General features: G+C 39.7%; 2 protein-coding genes across 2 annotated transcripts; one reads left to right on the forward strand and one right to left on the reverse strand.

Annotated features, from left to right (window-relative positions):
* Positions 1-1,288: 1,288 nt before the first annotated feature.
* actc1a (actin alpha cardiac muscle 1a) lies at positions 1,289-7,031 on the reverse strand. Its single transcript, XM_080048371.1, has 8 exons — positions 7,003-7,031; positions 5,129-5,283; positions 4,882-5,010; positions 4,544-4,739; positions 4,263-4,424; positions 3,247-3,438; positions 1,803-1,984; positions 1,289-1,533 (listed from the first exon to the last, which is right to left on the reverse strand). Exons 2-8 carry the CDS (start codon positions 5,255-5,257, stop codon positions 1,390-1,392), a joined length of 1,134 nt encoding a protein of 377 aa, XP_079904497.1. The 5' UTR covers positions 5,258-5,283; positions 7,003-7,031; the 3' UTR covers positions 1,289-1,389.
* A 5,833-nt stretch (positions 7,032-12,864) lies between these two features.
* On the forward strand, positions 12,865-19,673 carry LOC307266279 (adenylate kinase 7-like; the record flags this gene model as incomplete). Its single annotated transcript, XM_080048256.1, has 18 exons — positions 12,865-12,948; positions 13,058-13,210; positions 13,542-13,656; positions 13,779-13,873; positions 13,955-14,065; positions 14,155-14,238; positions 14,344-14,432; positions 14,535-14,625; positions 14,769-14,846; positions 15,162-15,311; positions 15,602-15,730; positions 15,893-15,998; positions 16,307-16,435; positions 16,528-16,584; positions 16,767-16,964; positions 18,640-18,848; positions 19,318-19,476; positions 19,606-19,673. 18 exons carry the CDS (start codon positions 12,865-12,867, stop codon positions 19,639-19,641), a joined length of 2,073 nt encoding a protein of 690 aa, XP_079904382.1. The 3' UTR covers positions 19,642-19,673.
* Positions 19,674-21,048: the final 1,375 nt, after the last annotated feature.

Genomic DNA, 21,048 nt, shown 5'->3' on the forward strand with positions numbered 1-21,048 from the left:
GGGGGTCTCCATTGTGAGATTTTGTGCTTCACAATGCACCACATTTTTTCAATGGGAGACAGGTCAGGACTGCAGAAAGGCCAGTCTAGTATCCACACTCTGTTCCTACGAAGCCAAGCAGTATCAAGACGTGCAGAATGTAGCTCGGTATTGCTTAAATAATCAGGGACGTCCCAGAAAGAGATGTTGTCTGGATGGCGGCATGTTGCTCCAAATTCTGTATGCACTTTTGAGCATTAATGGTGCCTTCATAGATCTGCAAGTTACCCATGCCATGGGCACTAACCCACCTCCATACCATCTCAAACGCTGGCTTTTCAACTTTTTTATTGGTAATAATCTGGACGGTCCTTTTCTTTTGGAGCCTGGAGGACACAACATCTAGGATTTACGAAAACAATTTGAAATGTAGACTCGTCAGACCACAACACACTGTTCCACTTTGCATCAGTCCATCTCAGACGAGCCCAGGCCCAGAGAAATCTGCAGCACTTTTGGATGTTGTTGATGATATACGTATGTCTTTCACTTTGCATGGTAGAGTCATGTCTTGCATTTGTGGATGTAGCGACAAACTGTGTTTACCGCCAATGGTTTTCTGAAGTGTTCCATGGCCCATAGTAATATCCTTTTTTTTTAAATCATGTCATTTTTTAATGCAGTGCCACCTAAGGTCATGGACATTACATTTTAATGTTGGACCTTGCCCATTACGTGCAGAGATTTCTCCGGATTCTCAAAATATTTTAATTACATTATGGACTGTAGGAATGTTGTTTTTAAATTGTTGGACTGTTTATCTCTGCAGTTCTTCCCAAAGTGGTGAGCCTTACCCCATTATTGCTTGTGAAGACTGAACCTTTACGGGATGTCCCTTTATATCCATTCATGATACTATAACCTGTTACCAGTTAACATGTCTACGTGATTAATGTTCCAAATGGGTATTTTGTTTTAACATTCTACAGCTTTCCAATCTTTTAATGCCCCTGTCCCAACTGTTTTTTAAATGCGTTGCTGGCATCAAATTCAGAATAAGCATATGTTTACAAAAAGAAATTAAATAGGGTAAACATAAAATATATTGCCTTTGTATTGCTTTCAACTTCATTGTATGTGAAAAAGGATTAACAAATTATCAAATATTTTCGGAATTGGGGTTGTCCTATGCTGAATCAAAAAGGTATAAAGACAATTTATTGTATGTTCATGGATTAAGACCGGGATTAAGACTCAAACACTCCAACACTGTTACTGTTAAACGCAACTATTTTTATTAAAACGGTACATGTATATACAGCAAAAGGAACAGTAGAAATATATATATGGAAGGTATGCTGGTGCAGCTGGTGTGGGGTTTTTCTTTTTCTTTGGTGCGGGGTTGAGGATTTAGAAGCACTTCCTGTGGACGATGGAGGGGCCTGCCTCATCGTACTCCTGCTTGCTGATCCACATCTGCTGGAAGGTGGACAGGGAGGCCAGGATGGAGCCACCAATCCAGACAGAGTATTTCCTCTCAGGGGGAGCAATGATCTGAGGAAGAGAGGTACAGGTTACTATGAGAACTTTTTATCAACAAAACCCCAGTCAGACTTTTCTCCCCTTATGCTGTCATAAGGGGATAAGCCACGTCCCCCATTAACAATCCAACTCATAAATAAAGCATTTCAGACAGAGGCTTAAAAGAGGAGATTCAGCAATGGCACTGTGAGAACACTCGACATGAAAACTACTACCCAAATTACAATTTTGAACCTGAAAATGAGCATACTATGTGACTTTTAACCAGTTAGGGACCTCACCTTGATCTTCATGGTGCTGGGGGCCAGGGCAGTGATTTCCTTCTGCATACGGTCAGCAATACCAGGGTACATGGTGGTACCACCGGACAGCACGTTGTTGGCGTAAAGGTCCTTACGGATATCAATGTCGCACTTCATGATGCTGTTGTACGCAGTCTCATGGATACCAGCAGACTCCATACCTGGGCAGGTGAGAGGAGACAGGTGAGTGTTCATTCAGCTGAAAGCAAATGTGTGCTAATACGGAAAATAATTAAATTAATAATAACATACATAATTGTTTTTATAGCACCTTTCAAAAACACAATATACTAAGCTAATGGTCATTAGATGCATATGTTAAACACATCTATAACAAATTTCACTGGTTAAAGCACTTTGTATTTCTAAGTTAGTAGCCTACAAGGAAATGTGTTCACTAGTGTTTATTAATGTAGGCTACTGTATTCGTCTACAATCACAACGTAACTTATGAAGATATATGTTTTGTATTAATTCAACTGCATTTTATTATGTTATCATTAATCATTTCTCAAAATGTCATCTTTCACCGCCCACATGAGAATTTTTTAATTTTGTACATTGTTTTTTTTAAAGCTTGTGTTTTGTTTTAATCAACATGTAGGCAAAATGTTTTGTGGTGATTAATTTAAATGTTTGTTAAAAAAAAGTTTCTGAGTTTTCTGAGTTTTAATTCGAAAAGTTAAAAACTATTTTGTCCACTAGTAGGCCTTTCACACCAAAATGAACCAAGAGTCAGTTCCAGGCTGGTGTTGGGGTCAGTTCAAAACTGGTTACAGCCTTATCCCAGTTATGAACCGGTTGGTTTCACATCGACCGGAGACAGCCATGGAGCCGGCAAGAGAGCAACGTCATGACGTCACTGTAAACGTGTGTGTACGTCACCCGACGCCGCTGCTCTTGTGGCTAACGCTAAAGCTACCGCTAGCTTTAAGCACAACAACAGCGGCGAATACGTCTTATTTTTACACTTGTTGGCTCTCGCTTTGCTTTCTTAAGCAAACAGGACCCATACAGCGTATTCTCGCCGGTCAATTTGATCGCTACGTTCGGTAATTATGTTATGTTTACGTCTCGTAGTAGCGGTGTTTTTAAATATGGCGGGCATGAGGTTTGAGTTGCTCTGGTTGGTCAGGATAATCCCTCCCCCAACCGTTCGCGCAAGCAGTTCTTATCAAACCCTGCTCAATCCTGGGGTATGAGTTCCCCCGGTTTTTACGGCCCGGAGCAGGCTCTCTGGCGGTGTGAAACCAAAACACTGGCTCTAACTCCGAACAAGCCCAGAACTAGCTCCGATTTTGCGGCGGTGTGAAAGGCCTATAGGTGTAGGAGTAAACTCACATGATACAATGAAAACATCCCATTCACATTGACTTGCTGGATGTGAGGAGTGTCGGCTCAGCTGTCATATAAGTTAACTCACCGATGAATGAGGGCTGGAACAGGGTCTCGGGGCAGCGGAAACGCTCGTTGCCGATGGTAATAACCTGTCCGTCGGGGAGCTCGTAGCTCTTCTCCAGGGAGGAGGAGGAGGCGGCGGTGGCCATCTCGTTCTCGAAGTCCAGGGCGACGTAGCAAAGCTTCTCCTTGATGTCACGCACGATCTCACGCTCAGCTGGCACGAGGAAAATGTCCCAGTTAGTTTAAGTTAGTTGACCAGGCTCACATGACAACTAGCCTATATCAACGTCTACATGTATAATAATCTTGCTGACATTATTACCTTTTCCAGTGTTCTACGTTGTACATGTATGTATTATTAGTCTATCAAAATCAATGGTGGAAACTACATTTACAAGTAGGCTTACAATTAGTAGCCTACAGTTATTGCACTTTTTTTGTCCATTTCTTTCCATTTGGTTAATGTTTTTTAATCACAACCCAGTAAGATAACAAACATCCCAGTTGTAGGCCTACAGTCATGTGTCTGTGACTACACAAGCAAAAATTATCCCATAAAGGTAAGAAAATGTTTAAATCCCAATAAAATAAATTGTCCAAATACATCTAAATTTACATCCCTAAACCACAATTAAGCTAGCCTGGTCCAACCAGACCATCGTACTTCATTTCATTTGTACAGAAGTGAAATGAAAATTGAGTGGAAGTAGGTATAGGCGGGCGGAGCCAGGCTACAATTAAGCTGCATTAATTGATAAAAAAAGAATAATACTACTAAAAAATAATATTATTATGAAAATAAGATAACAAACACATGATAAACTAATTGCACCAATTGCACTTAGCCTACTGATATGTTTATAATTGCTATTTAAAAAATTGCTGAATTATATGTAACTGCTGTTTGCAATTAGACCCAACTTCTTTTGTTACATTGTACTGTAATGACAACAAAATGAATCCAATCTCTATCTACATGGAAATACAGTACTGCATTGTGATCTTCTGTTACTTTGCAGTGGTTGGGGCCTGTCTTACCGGTGGTAACGAAGGAGTAGCCACGCTCAGTCAGGATCTTCATTAGGTAGTCAGTCAGGTCGCGACCGGCCAGATCCAGACGCATGATGGCGTGGGGCAGAGCGTAACCCTCATAGATGGGAACGTTGTGGGTCACACCATCACCGGAGTCAAGCACAATGCCTGTCCACAGGAAAAAACAGCATTGTGTCAGTAGACAGCACATAAAAGTATATATTTTATATGTATTCATCAGACTACAATGTTGCAGAGAGTTTTGAAGTCCTTTGCTAGAGACTCACCGGTGGTACGACCGGAGGCATACAGGGACAGCACAGCCTGGATGGCCACGTACATGGCGGGGACATTGAAGGTCTCAAACATGATCTGGGTCATCTTCTCCCTGTTGGCTTTGGGGTTGAGGGGGGCCTCAGTCAGCAGTGTGGGGTGCTCCTCGGGGGCCACACGCAGCTCGTTGTAGAAGGTGTGGTGCCAGATCTGTGGAACGGGAACAGGTCAGGGAATCCCTTTCATATAGCAGATGCATAACGACTCAGAATTAGCCTCCGATCATGAATCTAAAAATAAATAAATAAATAAAGATAGTTCTGAACGTCCCCCAGTCCCCCTAAACCCTCACCTTCTCCATGTCGTCCCAGTTGGTGATGATGCCATGCTCGATGGGGTACTTGAGAGTCAGGATACCCCTCTTGCTCTGGGCCTCGTCTCCCACGTAGCTGTCCTTCTGACCCATACCCACCATCACACCCTGAGAAACAAAGCACAAAACGCATCTCAGAATCCCAGAGTCAAGTCATAAATCCACAAGGATTGAATCTTTCCGGGAAAAAAAACTCAGGACATTCTCAGTAGCAGTGGTCCTATACCTGGTGACGGGGGCGTCCAACGATGGACGGGAAGACGGCACGGGGAGCGTCATCACCGGCAAACCCAGCCTTGACCAGGCCGGAGCCGTTGTCGCACACAAGGGCGGTGGTCTCATCGTCGTCACACATGTTTGGTCTTTACTGGGCTGGCCTTTCTATATGGGACAGAGGATGGAAACACAAGTATATGAGTTTGTGATAGACACAGGAATGTTTTATTTTGTCCGTATTGGGACATTTTGACACAGTGTAGTTTAGTTTTATTTCACATTCAAACAATCTAAAAACACATGGTGATAAAACATAGAAAGTGCATATGTGGGTGAGGCAGAAACTGACATAGAAAACCACACCCAAAAAAAACATTTGGATTTTTGAATACAACACAATCAAAAAATAAATATGTATAAAAGAAAAACAATGCAAAACAATCAAAGTAATCAAAAATATTAGGCCTACAGCAAAATCAAAGAAATCAAAACAATACAAGACAGACAAATAGATCTGTTCACATTATCTGCTCTGGTTAAATGAGCCGACCCTATTTAACCTACTGGCTTAACTGTGTGAAAGAACCATCTTAAGTTTAAGTGAAAGGTTCTGGGAAACAATGTGGCGGCATGTTTAGAATGAAATCACCTCTTGAGTGCTCTAATCTCCTCTCTGAGTGTCACAGCTGCCTGAAAAGCCAAAACGGGACATGGCTCGACCCTCTGCTAGCACACACACTCTCACAGGTCTATTTTCAGCCCTGGGATCCCTTGTTACCCCCCCAACCCTACCCTCCAATCTCCTCCAGAACCAGTCAACAGCTGAGGCGGTGTGTCTTTTGACAATTGGCAGTGTACAGGCCTGGGTTTCTCCTCAGCTGTCGTCACATAGTGGGCTCCTCTGTTTGGAGCCAGACCATTTGCTATGATCTCTCTCTCTCTCTCTCTCTCTCTCTCTCTCTCTCTCTCTCTCTCTCTCTCTCTCTCTCTCTCTCTCTGGCCACAGACTGCATCACAGGTGTTCAGCATCTTCACCTCTATACAGGCTTCCCCCAGTCATTCAAAACCCGTAAGGTCAATTCAAATAGCTGTGAAATGTTATTACAACAAAGGCATCATTGGAATGATAGTTTTTGACAGCTATGTCAAAACTCTGAATAAGCTAACTATGAGGCAACTACTAGAAAATCGAACATGTATCCAGTATGTCTACCTTGAAATACCTTCCTCTGAGGTTGTCCCACAAGACTGACATATCGTTCAATCTTCTACAATTGTTTGCAAATCGACTTCATTCATTGCAGGTATCTGTCAGTTTCTCTGTGACCAGAGTGAAAGTAGAACAAGAATCTTAAAGTCAGAATATCTTAATGCCATACTGCCACTACTTCAGATACTTCCAGTGTTATATGAATGTCAGCTCTAAAACATAATTAAACTGCAAAATGCACAAGCATCCCATCCCAGCATCCTAAACCCTTTAAAGTATTGTCTACTACAGTGTGTGGGTCAATGTTAATAAATATGGATGACCTATCCAGTTTTGGACCCAAATAGTTAAAAAGTTGACTTTCTTCCTCATCCCTCATCCCTCTCTCTCTCTCTCTCTCTCTCTCTCTCTCTCTCTCTCTCTCTCTCTCTCTCTCTCTCTCTCTCTCTCTCTCTCTCTCTCTCTCATTTTCACCTCTCATCCATCCCCCCAAACAACACATTATCACTTCTGATCCCTTCAAACTGTCAGAAATAAATCCATGTTGCGGCAGGAACATGTCCTAAACACAGCAGCAGCAGCAGGGTCCACTCATCCTCCCTGATCTCATATAGTTCCAAAAGCCGATATACAGCTGAAATGCAAGAAAAAGACTGCAGAAAGAAGGGACTCACCAAGTTGTAACCACAAGACTGGAGTTTCCACTGGGACAAAGGGGCGAGGGTGCGAGGGCTTCCTTAAATACGTCCCTGCGTCCTGAGGCCTGAGGGGGGCTCCCGGTGGGCGGGCTCAGGAGTTCACACAAGCCCAAATTAAGTGCTGCTGCTGCTTAGCTAAATGGTTCAGTAAAGTGGATCCTGTGTAAGGGTGGGATACCACCAAGAGACCGAAGAGATGAAAGAAAGGCAGTGGAAAGAAGTGTAGTTTCATCATGAGGAATTTTTGCTTTGGATGGGTAACGGATTGAATAATGTTGGGATGGAATTCATTTGCAGTGGTATATGAATGTCAGTCTGACCAAGGAGCTTAAAACACCATACATAACCATACATATACATAACATATATAACACTGCAAAAATTTACATTTGAGAAAAATCTCTAGGTTTTGCATATGAGAATGTTTTCTCTTAAATATTTTTCAGATTATTTGTGTTGGTTACTTAAGAATTCCTTCAAAAAAGCAATCTTATGCACATCCATACTGCATTTGGCTGGCCATTGTTACATGACAAAATGAGTGTCAAAACTGAGAAATGTCATCACAATCGTTTACATTGCGGAAGACCAAATTGTTGGTGGAAGCGTGCATTTGCACCATTTTAGTGTCTTTGGAGCTGCAAGCTGTTGTACGGCCAGTGGTATTTAAATCAATGTATTCCATATAACTTAAATGTGACAGAGAGAGTATGACACTTAACAGACCTACAGATATACATTATTATCATCTTGATGAGATTCAAATTCCTGCCTCACACAATGGCAGCATCTTTCACCCCTGGCATACTTGTGGAGCTGCCCCTCTCAGGTCCCTGCAGATGTGTTAATATGACTAATGCTCAAACAGGGGCACCGTCGGGGGATGTGAGTGATCGGAGGGTACAATGGTATTCTGATATCTTGGTCTGAGCTGCCTGGTTAAGGCTAAGGGGAGCTCCCTGTGACAGTTTGCCAGAGTGTGGAGGCGTGTGAGGAGGAAGGAGGGAGGAGGGGGGTTAGGGGGCAAAAACATACATGCCAGACAGCTGAGAGGAGACCTTCAGACCCCCCAGCAGACGACAGCAGCCCCGAGACGGGCCTGTGCTAGGGAGCGATGATGACCAGCCAGCCTGTTCTGAGCTCTGATAGGCTCCTGAGTCTCCTTTTAGGGAAATGGAGTGTAACAGGTGCCAGTGGCTGCATGTCGCCAAGAGCTCATGCTCCTTATTCGTCACCTCCCACTACGTCCATATGCAGGAGCCCCTATCAGGACACAGTGTGAGTGCAGCAGGAATGTAAATACCCACCCATGCGCCAACACTTTGAAATATTACATTTGTAGCCTGTGTGCTGTAATGTACCTCAGACGCTACTAACCTGCTTTATCTAAATCTATTCCAAGATTTGACATCACAGAGACCTCAGTGGCTTTCACTTTATGTATCTCCGTAAAAGGAGGAAAGCTTTGGGTAACTTTTCTTTGCAGAGCAGTTTGTGTCTTATTAGTAAAGGTATGTAAAACCCAGCTTGTACAGTGTACAATGATCAAATATTCAATTCAATTTACTTTCCTATAAGCTGAAGAAAAGCAGCAAATACTTGCAATCAAGAAGCTGGAACTAGAGTCGGCAATTTTTCTTAAAAAATGATGACTCTCCATTATCAATTTAGTTGATCGATTAAATTTAATCAACTCATAGTTTGAGCTATACAATGGGCTCAGACAATTGGAAATCTGTATTTTTTGAAGACGGTGACAATATGAAACATTATTTTGAAGACATTATAGTAGAAAACAGAAAACAACGCAGAGGGTAACCTGACATTTGAAGATCAGACCAATGAAAGAGAAATTCACTGGAGAGAAAAGTATGTTTTTCTATAATAAATGAAGGCATGTGACATTCTTGTTGTTGAAGTTGGATGTACTGCAAATGGATAATGTGTGGTCATATCTGAACTCTATGTGATATTATTTTAGCCACAGGAGAGCTTCTATATTTATACTTTTTTACAGCAGCAGCAGTAGAGATAGAGAGGGAACACACTGAGTCTTTTGCCCTCTGATGGTCTGAAACATCAGTTGGGGGTGAAGGAAGCGTTAAGGCTAAGGTAGTACAAGCAGCGATACCACCCAAACACTCATTTAATACAAGTAGAAGTCCTGCATTCAAAAATGTATTTGAGTACAAAGGTATTATCAGCAAAGATCAACAGAAAAATAAGTTGTCTATACTTGGCTGCTGTCAGTATTATTTTAAGTAGTAGATCATAATTTATAGTTAATGCAGTCAGTAATTGTTGGCAAAAGTTTGTGTAGGCCACATCTCAAATTCACTGCATAAGTAATCAGTCATGTTCAACTTTCTTCATTCCCTATTGAATCAAACAAACACCATAGAAAATAATTAATACAAACACAAATTCACCTGCTTACTGTAATTAATAGCTCGAATGAATATTTCTGAATGAGTTGATAATATTCAAAACCAACCAAATAAATAGTTAAATTGAACCAATTAAAACATGTTCAGTAAAGGGCCAAGTGCTGCACATTGTTGAGCAAAAGAAGCAGGAAGCAGAGACATTGCATTGGTTTTTGGATGAAACCGATGCTGTGTTTTGTCAACAGCTCCCTTCACGTCAACGAAGCACTTTTTGGCAGAGCCCTATCTTTATTACTAGGTCTGTGTCATGATAAAGCGGATTGGTCTTAAATGGGTCGTGGTTTTGAGGGACATTCGTCCTTATAAGGGCATGTAGGAAGCACAAAGTTTGTCTGTCTGGACAGCTGCCCCCTCTGTTCAATCCCCCCTCCACCACACACACACACACACACACACACACACACACACACACACATGCACAGACATCAGCAGCTGTTAGCAACAATTGCTCTTTAACAATCTTTCTCAGACAGTGGTTTGTTTACGTTTAACATTAACAATACAATGATAAAAATATATTTCTGCAAAAATAGTTTTTTACTGTATAGAGTATGTTGCATATCTGTTGCTTAAAATGACCCTTGAATCCATCTTTTTGCATTTCTTTTTAGAAATAAGTATTAAAATCAAGGTGTTTCCTTCAGTCAAGTTACTGTACTCTCACATAGGTGGAAAACTTTTGGATAGACGGATATACACTATTTATTTAATTACTTTTCACTGACAGCAGTATTTCAGCTTATGTATAATACATATACAGTATATAAGTAATTCAGTTTTTTTATGTAGTTTTTATACGTTTTTACATTCAGATGGATAATTGTCTGATACCAGTAGTCTGATTTGCCATGTTGTGAACACTGCCATAACACTTGACGATGAAACAATTGTCACTGCAGAGGTGTTCATTTCAGACTCAGTCAGTCAGTGACAATGAAGACCACACAGTTCTGCCCTTGGCACTAGCAGCAGCTGCCTCCAAATGTGCCACATGTCTGAAGTAAACAGCTGACGTCTTGACAAACAGCTCTCCTGTTGACATGCTAATCACAACAATAACATCAGCAGCTATTTTGTTGCTGTAAATCATTACACACATGAGGTCGAGAAAGTAGATATGGTAGTAGAAAACAAGTTGTATGGCTATTCCACGACTTTCTACGTAAAAGTCATGACAGAAACTGCTTTTGAGACCAATACAACTTATGATATTCCACAGTTTTTAAAATGTTATTTTTTGACATTTGTGGGCACAAGTTTTAGATACAAATTGACTTAACCATTTTATTTATATGCAATTGCTTGATTACACATTAAGAGGGAGTAACGTATTTATATTAGGTCGTGTTTTGAGCCATCTTTTAGCCCCCGTTTGGTTTCTACCTAACATTAAGTGAAATATCTGTCCCGTTATCTGCTAGGTGCTCAATTATGTTGCCGAGCAGGTAAAAAAAAACATTTTCTCTGCCTGTTCTCGGCCAAAAACAATGATATGAGAGCAGTGAGAGGGAACCAAAATAGTAAAGTTCTGGGCCGGACATCTGAAAAAGTCATAACTCTCTATAAAGCTCCATAATATATTTGGGTGATCACTAAGAAAGGCATTGAGAAGGAGATTTTACTGCTAAAAAATAAACTTGTTACTGCCTGGTCAAAAAACTTTGTACAGTAATCAAAACATTGTATCTAAATGACATCAAAAATACTCTGGGCTTCTACAATTTCTGGGTCGAAATTTGATATCTCCTGTACATTGATGACGATATTTCATGAAATCTAGCACTAAAAACAAAAAAACAACAACAGAAACTGGTCAATATAAATTTAGAGGTTTGCTATACATGGCCATAAACTGCCAATCATCCATGTAGCAGCTCCCGTCAGTATCACCGTGCTTTGAATGTATGACAGGGTGTGTTTAACTGAGTGCTGAGACCTGTGTAGAGCAGACACCACCAAGCTCTGCCAGCAGTTACTCAGATAATGCCAGCTCTATAAATATATGGGGTGCTTTGAAAGTTTCCATGTCAGCGCTCCATTGTCCTGCGCAGTGACGGGGATCTACAGGCCCACAGGTGTGTGTGTTGTTTGTGTGTGTATGTTTATGTATGTGTGTGCAGACAGACAGGAGTTAAATAGGGAGCTGCATGGAGGGTGCTAAATTGGCCCATCACAAGGATTACAGAAGCATTATAGGAATAAGTGACTCCATGTTAAGAAAATAGCAGTCTGGGGGCGCCCTTAGCTCAGTTGGTAGGGCGTCCCCCCCATGGGCCTCGGAGAGCAGCGGACCGGGGTTCGATTCCAGCCTGCGGTCGTACTCTGCATGTCACTCCCCTCTCTGCCCCATTTCAACTCTGTCTACACTATCAATAAAGCATACAAATGCCAAAAAAATATATTAAAAGAAAATAGCAGTCTAAGGTCAATAGATATAACACAGAGCAGTCACATCTAATGATATATACCTATGCTATGTCATTATATTTACTTGACTGTATTATACAATAATAATAATAATATCATAAACAGAAACATTAACCTTCTCTCTTTTGAGTTCACTCAGGACCAAGAACAACGTGAGGGAACTAAAATGACGCTAAAAGGGGATCTAAAATGTATCACATGGAGGCCTACAATAATATAGTTAAATAAATAATCATAAGACATAACAATATACTGCAACAGCCCACTTTTGAAATAAAATACAGTATATTATGTTACATTACCAAAGTGTAATGTACAGGCTACTGTATCCGACTGTTAACTTAATTAGCCTACACATCGAAGCACCATTCCAATTGTGATGTAGACCTACTAGTAGCCTACACAGTCCTACACAAAACAGTAAAAATACAGTTAACCTTTCCACAAAGTCAGGTGCACGCATTGAAATAGGTAGGCTACAGTTGGTTCCATTGTCATCATTAGCTGAAGAGAAAGGCTTTAAAAATAGCCTATGTTTGGACTCGACATGACTATTTTTTGACTAGTTTTAAGACAACTGCATAAAAAACGTTCAAATGTTATCATGATAACAGGCTTTGGAACCCCATTTAAGCCATACTATTCATCCATAACACATCCAGAAAATATGACTGTACTGCATAGTAGGCCTACTCATGGGCCTACTGCATGCACGTTTATTATTCATGACACAGGGAAATAACCGGATGTAATGCGTGACGTTCCATCCGTATTCTAAACGAACCATTTCATTGGCTGAGACCTAGCAACCGGAATGAGTCCATAGCAACATTTACGATATGGAACGCGTCAGCTTATCTCAGAAATGTATACTAGTTTTACCTTGAAATGTAACGCACTTATTTGAGCGGTGAAGTTAGTCATAACTACAAAAACCCAAACTGCAAATCCTCGCCTATTAAAAATGGAGGACAAAAAGAAACAAACTATTCGCAAACGTATTTTTATCAACGAAGTGGACAGGTATTCCTCCAAACACATCGCTAAGGTAGGCAACATAAATAAAGCTAGGCTACTGTTATATTGTCAATGTCAAAATGGCTCGTCATTCCAATCGCTATAGTTTACAATTATTTGTTTTCTGACCTGCTTAACAGTTCTTATCGACACGTGTAGTCGGAGAGAGCTCGGAGGAAGCTGAAGCAGAGGACTCGCCCTCCGACCAAGGCCCACCTGCTTTCGACATAGTTGGAACTGTGTCCAAATCCTGCAAAGATGAGAAACAAAGCTTTATACTTGAACAGTACGTGGTGAGTCAGCCATCAACATTCTTTAGTTTGCTTACAGAAATGCGGTGAACATTTCTTACAGGCTATGACTTAATATACCTTACATAATGCAATTACTTTAGAGCTTTACTGAAGTATACATTTGTGGCCTAATGTGACTTTACTATAACTCAACTAGCCTACAATGGACAGCTTTAATGAATAGTTACTTGACAAGATGTTGGCACACAAAAAACATGGAAATGCACAAGTTAATGCTTAATGCCTAATAATAGTATTCTAATATTATGCAATACAATACAATGCAAATAGACGTGCCATGTGTAATTGGGTATTTAATCTCTTTTGGTAGTCACCAGCTCAAGATGAGCTTCTTGAGCGCCTGTTGGAGTGCGACGTAGTAGTGTACAACATCTCAGACGTTGCTACACAACACCAGGTTGAGGAAGCAACATGGGCAATCACAGGTAACTGGACTTGCTTAAGTATACATTCATTAATTGCCTCTATCCACAATAACCTACTAATGTAAACCTATTGCTTATTCACTCATCGGCCTTGTCCGTTTTTCCGTGTTTTACAAAACCAGAACTTGTTGCTGAGATGGACAACATGAAGTCTCGGAAAATGTTCATCTTAATCTCGACCGTGATGACCTGGGCCATGACCAAGTCACAGAACCCGGTGAGACTTTAGGGCAAGGAGTCAATGTATACACTACTGCAAATAAAACCCAACCAACATAATTATAACTTGTCTCTTCAGAATGAAATAGATGCCGTGCTAGCAGAGGAGGAGTTCAGAAGGAGGAGGCCGCATCCAAGTTTCAGAGAGCACTATAACCTGGAGAAAATTGTTCTGAAACTGCCTAAAGGTGTAAGTACCTGTACATGACTGGGATGAAGAATTCAACAAAGGACGTAGACTTTGTGTAAACCTTAAGGATTGATTTTCCAATTTCACAGAAAAAGTCCAAACTCAATGGCTATGTTCTATCTTCTGGCCTGCAGTACGGAAAGGGAGAGAGCCTCTTTCACTACTTTTTCAAGGTAGATATTAATGTGATAGTAACTCTGTATAGTATACAGATAGTATGCTGTGTATATACTACACTATTACACAGTTGTCTGACCTGTTTTTGTATCTTCTAACAGGAGTCTTGGTCAATGCAACTTCCAAAAGTTCCTCTGTTTGGAGAGGGAACAAATTACATCCCTATGATTCACATTACCGACCTTGCAAGGTGATTTTAATTTACTGCACATTTACGAACAATAAGCTATATTCTTTAATTAGTTTTTTGAGATAATTACTGAAGGGCTGAGGTTGTCTTTTCTTGTTTCAGAGTAATCCAAAACATCATTGAAATCAAGCCAAAGTCAAAGTGCATACTCGCTGTCGATGACTCCAAGAACACTTTAGAGGATATTGTAAAGGTATACTAACATAAAATACAATACGTTAAAGCAACACGTCACCCCCCCTCTCTAACCATTAGTTTCCTATCACTGCATTGAACATCTAATGTAAATAATGCAATAATTTAATTTATTTTATTCTTTGACTCCTCACCTTTAAGATGATAAGCGACACACTTGGACCAGGTGGAGTGAACAAACTACCTGAACAGGAAGCCATCAACATGAATGCTTTTAAGGTACAGTGTGGATTTTTTCTTCATATTTAAATAAATCTGAATCTAGTCTTAATGCTCAATATGTTATAATGTATTTTCTATATTTCTCCCTGTTCTGTGAGAATCTAACCTAGAGACTTTGACATTTTAATACACAAACAAGCTTTAGTACAATATAAAAATAATAGATAATACTATTATTATCAGTTGTAAATGTAGAATTATGTGTTGCCGCTTGAACATGTTAACCATCTGACATGCAGCTTCTGCTTATTCTACTAGTAAATATTTAATGCAATATTAAGTAACGCTTGTTGTACTTTTCTTTCACGTCAGCTAGAGGAATTGGAGTTTCTAAGTATCAACCTTCGCCTAGACGGTATTATCATAAAGGACTCCTTCAATATCAGCTGGACGTCTGAAGGCGGGATCATGGAAAACATGGAGAGGATCGTGGAAGAATACAAAGTCACCAGGCAGCTACTTGTAAGTGCGAAAGTCCTCCAAATATTTTCGAGTCTTTCAAAACACAATTTAAATTTTAAGAATATTGAAGAATTTCCATTGGTTTGTTCCCAATAAATACAGATAGCAGGAAATATCTAAGTTCATTTATAGAGAATTTTTTAGACCCTGAAATACAGTATTCCCGCATACGTCAGAAAAGACACCCACAATGATACAAACCCCTTAATACCATATGTTGGGCTTAAAAGCCATTTTGATACAAGAAAAAAGCTGCCATGAATTCTTTTTCCTCCTATTTATTTCCTTAGCCAATCAGAATCAGCTTTTTTGGACCTCCAGCTGTTGGTAAAACCACCATCGCAGAGAAGGTGTGCAGTCATTACCAAATACACCACATCAAGGTCAACGAGGTCATCGCGGAAAAGATCGTAAAACTGGTCAGTGAAATCAAAGAAACAAATTAACCTTTTGTCCTTTTACCGTGGTCATCCAATTTCAACTCTTTCCAACTCTTGTGGACATTTTTGTTTGAGAGTTGTCATATAGATATAACTGTAGATATTGTTAACTTTTCATGGTTTATTTTTCCATTTCTACAGACGGAAATAGCAAATGGAACTGACACTGAACTTGTGAGTGACGAGGAAGCATCTTGGGCACGGAAACAAATGGAAAATATAACGAAAAGCATGGAAGCGAGTGCGGGTTAGTTAAGGAACCATATCCATAAATGAGTTATTATCACCTTCTCAGGCTTAGACAGCTAAACAGTAGGAATGATATAGTTGTAAAAGTTGTCGTTTGGATGTTTGACAACAGCTGTCTTTAGAAAGCTTAAAACTTTAATTGAAAACTGTAGAACTGTTCTCCTTTTTTGGCGCGGGAAAGAATTGTACTAATTTTTTAAGAATAATTTTACCCATACCTTTGTATATATTTTAACGGTTGTAAATAAGTTGTTATGACATAGAGAGTAATTTAGTTCCTCCCTTACGTCTCTGATGGTCCATTAGGTCGACTGGCTGACTATCTACTTTTTGACATAATGAAAGAGAAGCTGCATTCAAGGTCATGTCAGAACCAAGGATTTCTTCTCGACGGCTTCCTCAAAACGTATGAGCAAGCAAAGCTGATTTTCTCGGGTAAAGTTCATCCATTACTTTAATTATTACCGTATACGGTTCTTAGTTAAAATTCATACAACTAATGTGGATGTGGTGTTTTCATCATTCAGAAGAAGACATGGATGGGATGTCCAAAACACCCTTGTACAACAAGAAGATCACTCCAGGTTGTTGACTTACCTTTTACTTTAATTTAACACTAATCACACAGGTCATTTGAGTCTTACAGCATAGCAGGCACTAGTTCTAATAATAAGGGTAATATGTGACATAACCATAGACCCAGAATTAATCCTAACTAAAACAAAACTGGCTAAAGCACTGTCTAATTATCCTTGTGTGTTTTCAGAGCATGTGATTGCGCTGAATGCTACAGATGAGTTTCTGACTGAGCGAGTGCAGGGTCTTCCACAGAACGTGGCAGAGGCAATGCGCTACACACAGGAGAAATTTCTCCCTCGACTGTCGACATACAGACTCCTCAATGCCACAGAGGAATGTCTGCTGGACTACTTTGATGAGCTGGAGATTCACCCTGAACATATCGGTACTGTTCCTTTAAAAAAGCAAATAAGGTTTTTATTAGGAAGCAACAGGATTCATTCAGACCACAAACAAGAAACACAACAAAAATGTACTGAAGATTGGTAAATTGCAAGCCACAAACAGAATATTTGAAACATTTTCAGTATAACATCAAATTGTAGAGGTGGTGAGAGTTTAATTTGATGCAGGTCTGTGTTAAACAGTGCTTTGTGTTACATTTTATGTCATGCAACTATGAACATTGTGATTTAGTTTAGTTCACTTCTTGAAATGAAGATAACATTCTTAGTAAAAGGTTGCTTCCATTCTGTTTAAAGGAATATACTCTAACATTTTAGTTAATATGCTATCAGAAGATTGTAATCGCTCTCATGTCTGTACAGTGAGGAGCTCCAAAGCTCAACGATAAACACACTGAAGCTCTTTTGGTTACAATTGGACAACGTGGGTTTATAGGCCAGACTGTTTCCTGGCCAGGACCAGTCAAATATAATTTTATTTTGAGCAATTTCAACCTTTATTGGATTGTGGGAGAAGCTGAGAGACCGACAGAAAGGATGGGGAGAGAGAAGGGGAAGAAAGGTCCTCTCTTCCCCTTCTCTCTTCCCATCTTTTCCGTCTACATAAAGACCTGCAGTAGCCAGGCTAGCTATCTCCTCCTGTTTACAGTCGTTATGCTAAGCCAGGGGTGTCCAAACTACGGCCCTCGGGCCAACTGCGGCCCACGGACGATTTTAAAAATATAATGTAATATGGCCCTTTTATTTATTTTTTATTAATTTTTTTATTATATTTTTTTGTGGAAAATCCATGTGTCCTTCTTCCATAGCTTCTAAATCATCTGACACAGTGTCTCCAAATTATTTTTTCATACACAATTTTTCAGATTTAGCCTCTTAATTTTCCTCTCAAAGTTCACCAGATTCATGTATTTCACTTTAAAAAGTTAAAAAAATCTCCCAGGGGGGCATACCCCCGGACCCCCTAGGAGGGTCGGGATCTCGGCTGGCTACTATTTTCAACCAGCTGGACATTGGAGGCAATAGCAGAAAACACTGGGTGTCTGAATTGCATTTAACAATAGTGAATGATTTGGTCAGCCCTAACATTGGAGAGGGGCAAATTCTGCTTAGGGACCCATGAAGGCTTGGGCCGGCTCTGAGGGGAAGTGTGTCTGTTTGATTTGCAAGGAAAGTGTTGCCGTGAAGAAGGATTACAATTTACGAACAATCAAACTAAGCATCAGAGCAGCCAGCTACATGTCCTGATAAATGTGTTATTTTTGCAAAGTGGCCCGGCCATTCGTAGATTTTTCTGTATGTGGCCCTCAGTGAAAAAAGTTTGGACACCCCTGTGCTAAGCTAAGCTAACCAGCTGCTGGCTCTCCCTACAGTGTTACCACTCAAACATGCGAGTGTAATTGTTTTGTCATTCAACTCTTTGGAATAAAGTGTTAAATCAAATGTTCCTTAAATGAAGAGGATGGACGTGTACTGTAGACTGTGATGTTTTCTTTACAGCAACTGGCATGTTAATCAAGACATTTTGCTCACATTTTTGTTTTTCCCATACATCTTTCAACACAAATCCACCAACATGATGCTCAGTAGATACTTGTTGTTGCCAACTTTAAGGATTGTTCTGTTCCGTTACAGTATGTACTGTATGTTCTCCAGATGTGTCTTCAGATGATCCAGAGAACACAGAGGTTATGAAGAGGATCATTGAGATAGTGGGGGTTCCCAAGAACTTCGGGCTGAGTGCAGAGAATCAGGAGGAGGAGGACATTAAGAGAGAAGAAGAGAGGAAGCAGAAAGTGGCTGCAGAGAAGAAACGCAGGAATGAAGCAGAGCTGGCCAAGATGACTGCTCAGTATGAGGACTGGGTAAGACATTTTTTATTACACATTCACAAAAGGCCTAACAGTTTTTTTGAAAAATTGTTTCATATAAAAGCAGGAACAGAAACACAATGGATAGCAGGGAATGTTCGCTTCTTTCCCCCCGAACAGAACTAGTGTTGTTCCTGCTGCTATCACTGAGCTAAACAAAATTTAGTGATTTTTGCAGATAAACAATGTTATTTATTATTTTTAAGCAATATTTATTTGGTTTTATACCTATATGCAGAGGTTATTCTTTTATGATTTTTTATTATTGTCCAGTACTTTTTTTTAATTTATTTCTCTCCATAGTTTACTTTCTGATTGGTGGAACATTGAGTACTTTTTTTTATCATGTTTGAGCAGGTTTCAATTTGTCCTGACCTTACCTGACCTTACCTTACCTTACCTGACCTTACCTCATGGATGGTAAATATTAACATTGTATTCCCTTACTTTATAAAATCATCAGCAGAAGAATCTGTCGGAGGTGACAAGACAGGAGCACCAGCTGCTGGAGGCTCACTCTCTCCCTCTGAGGAACTACCTGATGAAGTATCTGATGCCTTCACTGACTGAGGCCATGTCAGAATGCTGCAAGATCAAACCAGAGGATCCTGTGGACTTTTTGGTATTTACACAGAAGAGCTTATAAAATTAACATAAGTGTTTTGTGTTAATTAAGAGTGAAATGACACTGCAGGTGATATTTTTATGCCTGTCATTATTTATTTATTTAATTAATTTTGTTGTTTTGCAGGCTGAACATCTCCTACGGAACAACCAAAAAGAATAACAAAAAGTCAGCGATCCAATGCATGTTATTAGTAATCAGTATTTAAGGTGTTTTTACTGTGATGCATATTAAAAAGATGATCGATTACTAAACAAAAAGTGTGCTGCATCAGTGTTACATGCTCATAATAAATATGCAGATGTGTGTAAAGATGGTTGAAAATCTTTTTCATCATGCAATCGATCTGACTGAACCTTTCCCTATCATAGTGAAATGAATGTCACATATTTCACTGTAATCCAACCAACATGTCCACCACTGATTGTGCCCTGCTGCCCTCTTGAATTCAGATACTGTATGTCAAGCAAGCATGTGTGCAGGAATATCAACAAAATAAAGAAATGGTTCCTGTACATAAAACTATGAATAATCCAGTAAAAGTGAGTAGTCATTATTACAGGAAAAGTACAATATCAACCTAATATAAAAACAAATAGCCTACATTTAAATAATATAAACGTGCTTGTGCTTCAACATGAATACACCAAAGTACATAACGCATAAATAAATTTTTACATGTTTAAAACACCCTTTAAAGACTAAAAATTACATTTTCCATTAGAAAAATATGCAATTTTTTTCTGTTGGTGCTGGATTTAACTCAGTGTCTGTTGAAGTCATTTATGGTTTCGCCAGGTTTCCACTAATCACAGATCTCCATCTGGTCCGTGACTCAGCTTCTGCTCTGCGCTTACTGGATACATAAAGTACTGACTGACTGCTTAATATGTACACTGTGGCATCATGACATTATGCTAGAAACCGATTTAAGGCAAACAAATACTTTTCTGCATGTTATATGAATCACTCACAATGACATCACTGTTGTTCAAGCAGTTGCACAGAATGAAGTCTCCTCTCTCAACACCAGGTGGTGCAGAACTTCCATCCAGAAACACTTAAAGATGCACAGGAGAGACAAGCACTTTGTTTCAACTGTTTATTTTTTCTAAATTCCATATAAAGTCAAGATAATTCTTGTGTTATAAGATGCATTGAAATCCCAGAGTATTGCCTTGCCTTGCCTCGCTTTTAATACATTAGTCTGGCTGTGAAAAAAAAGCCTTTGTTCTTATATTGTTGTAAAAGAACTGTGTCGGGAATTTTTCTTTGTAGTTTTATTTGTGACTGAGAAACTGTGGAATCCAACAGCTAATTAGAAGTTGTCTGCAGCCTTCCCAATTCACAATATGGAAAATAAATCATAGTGTCACTTCCTGTCTCAGTCACTTTATATACAAGGTCTTACCACAATAAATGGCAAGAATACTATGTTCCAGGTCATTAATGCTCCAAAAATGCGATTGTATCAGCTGTGGGTATAATAGCATATCCACACTTCTCACATGACATCAATAGCTTTAAAGTGATTACGGGGAACTTTTAGTTTTTGTTCATATTAGTGCC

This window comes from Ammodytes marinus (assembly GCF_949987685.1).
Source record: "Ammodytes marinus genome assembly, chromosome: 19".
In the NCBI taxonomy this organism is placed as follows: Eukaryota; Metazoa; Chordata; class Actinopteri; order Uranoscopiformes; family Ammodytidae; genus Ammodytes; species Ammodytes marinus.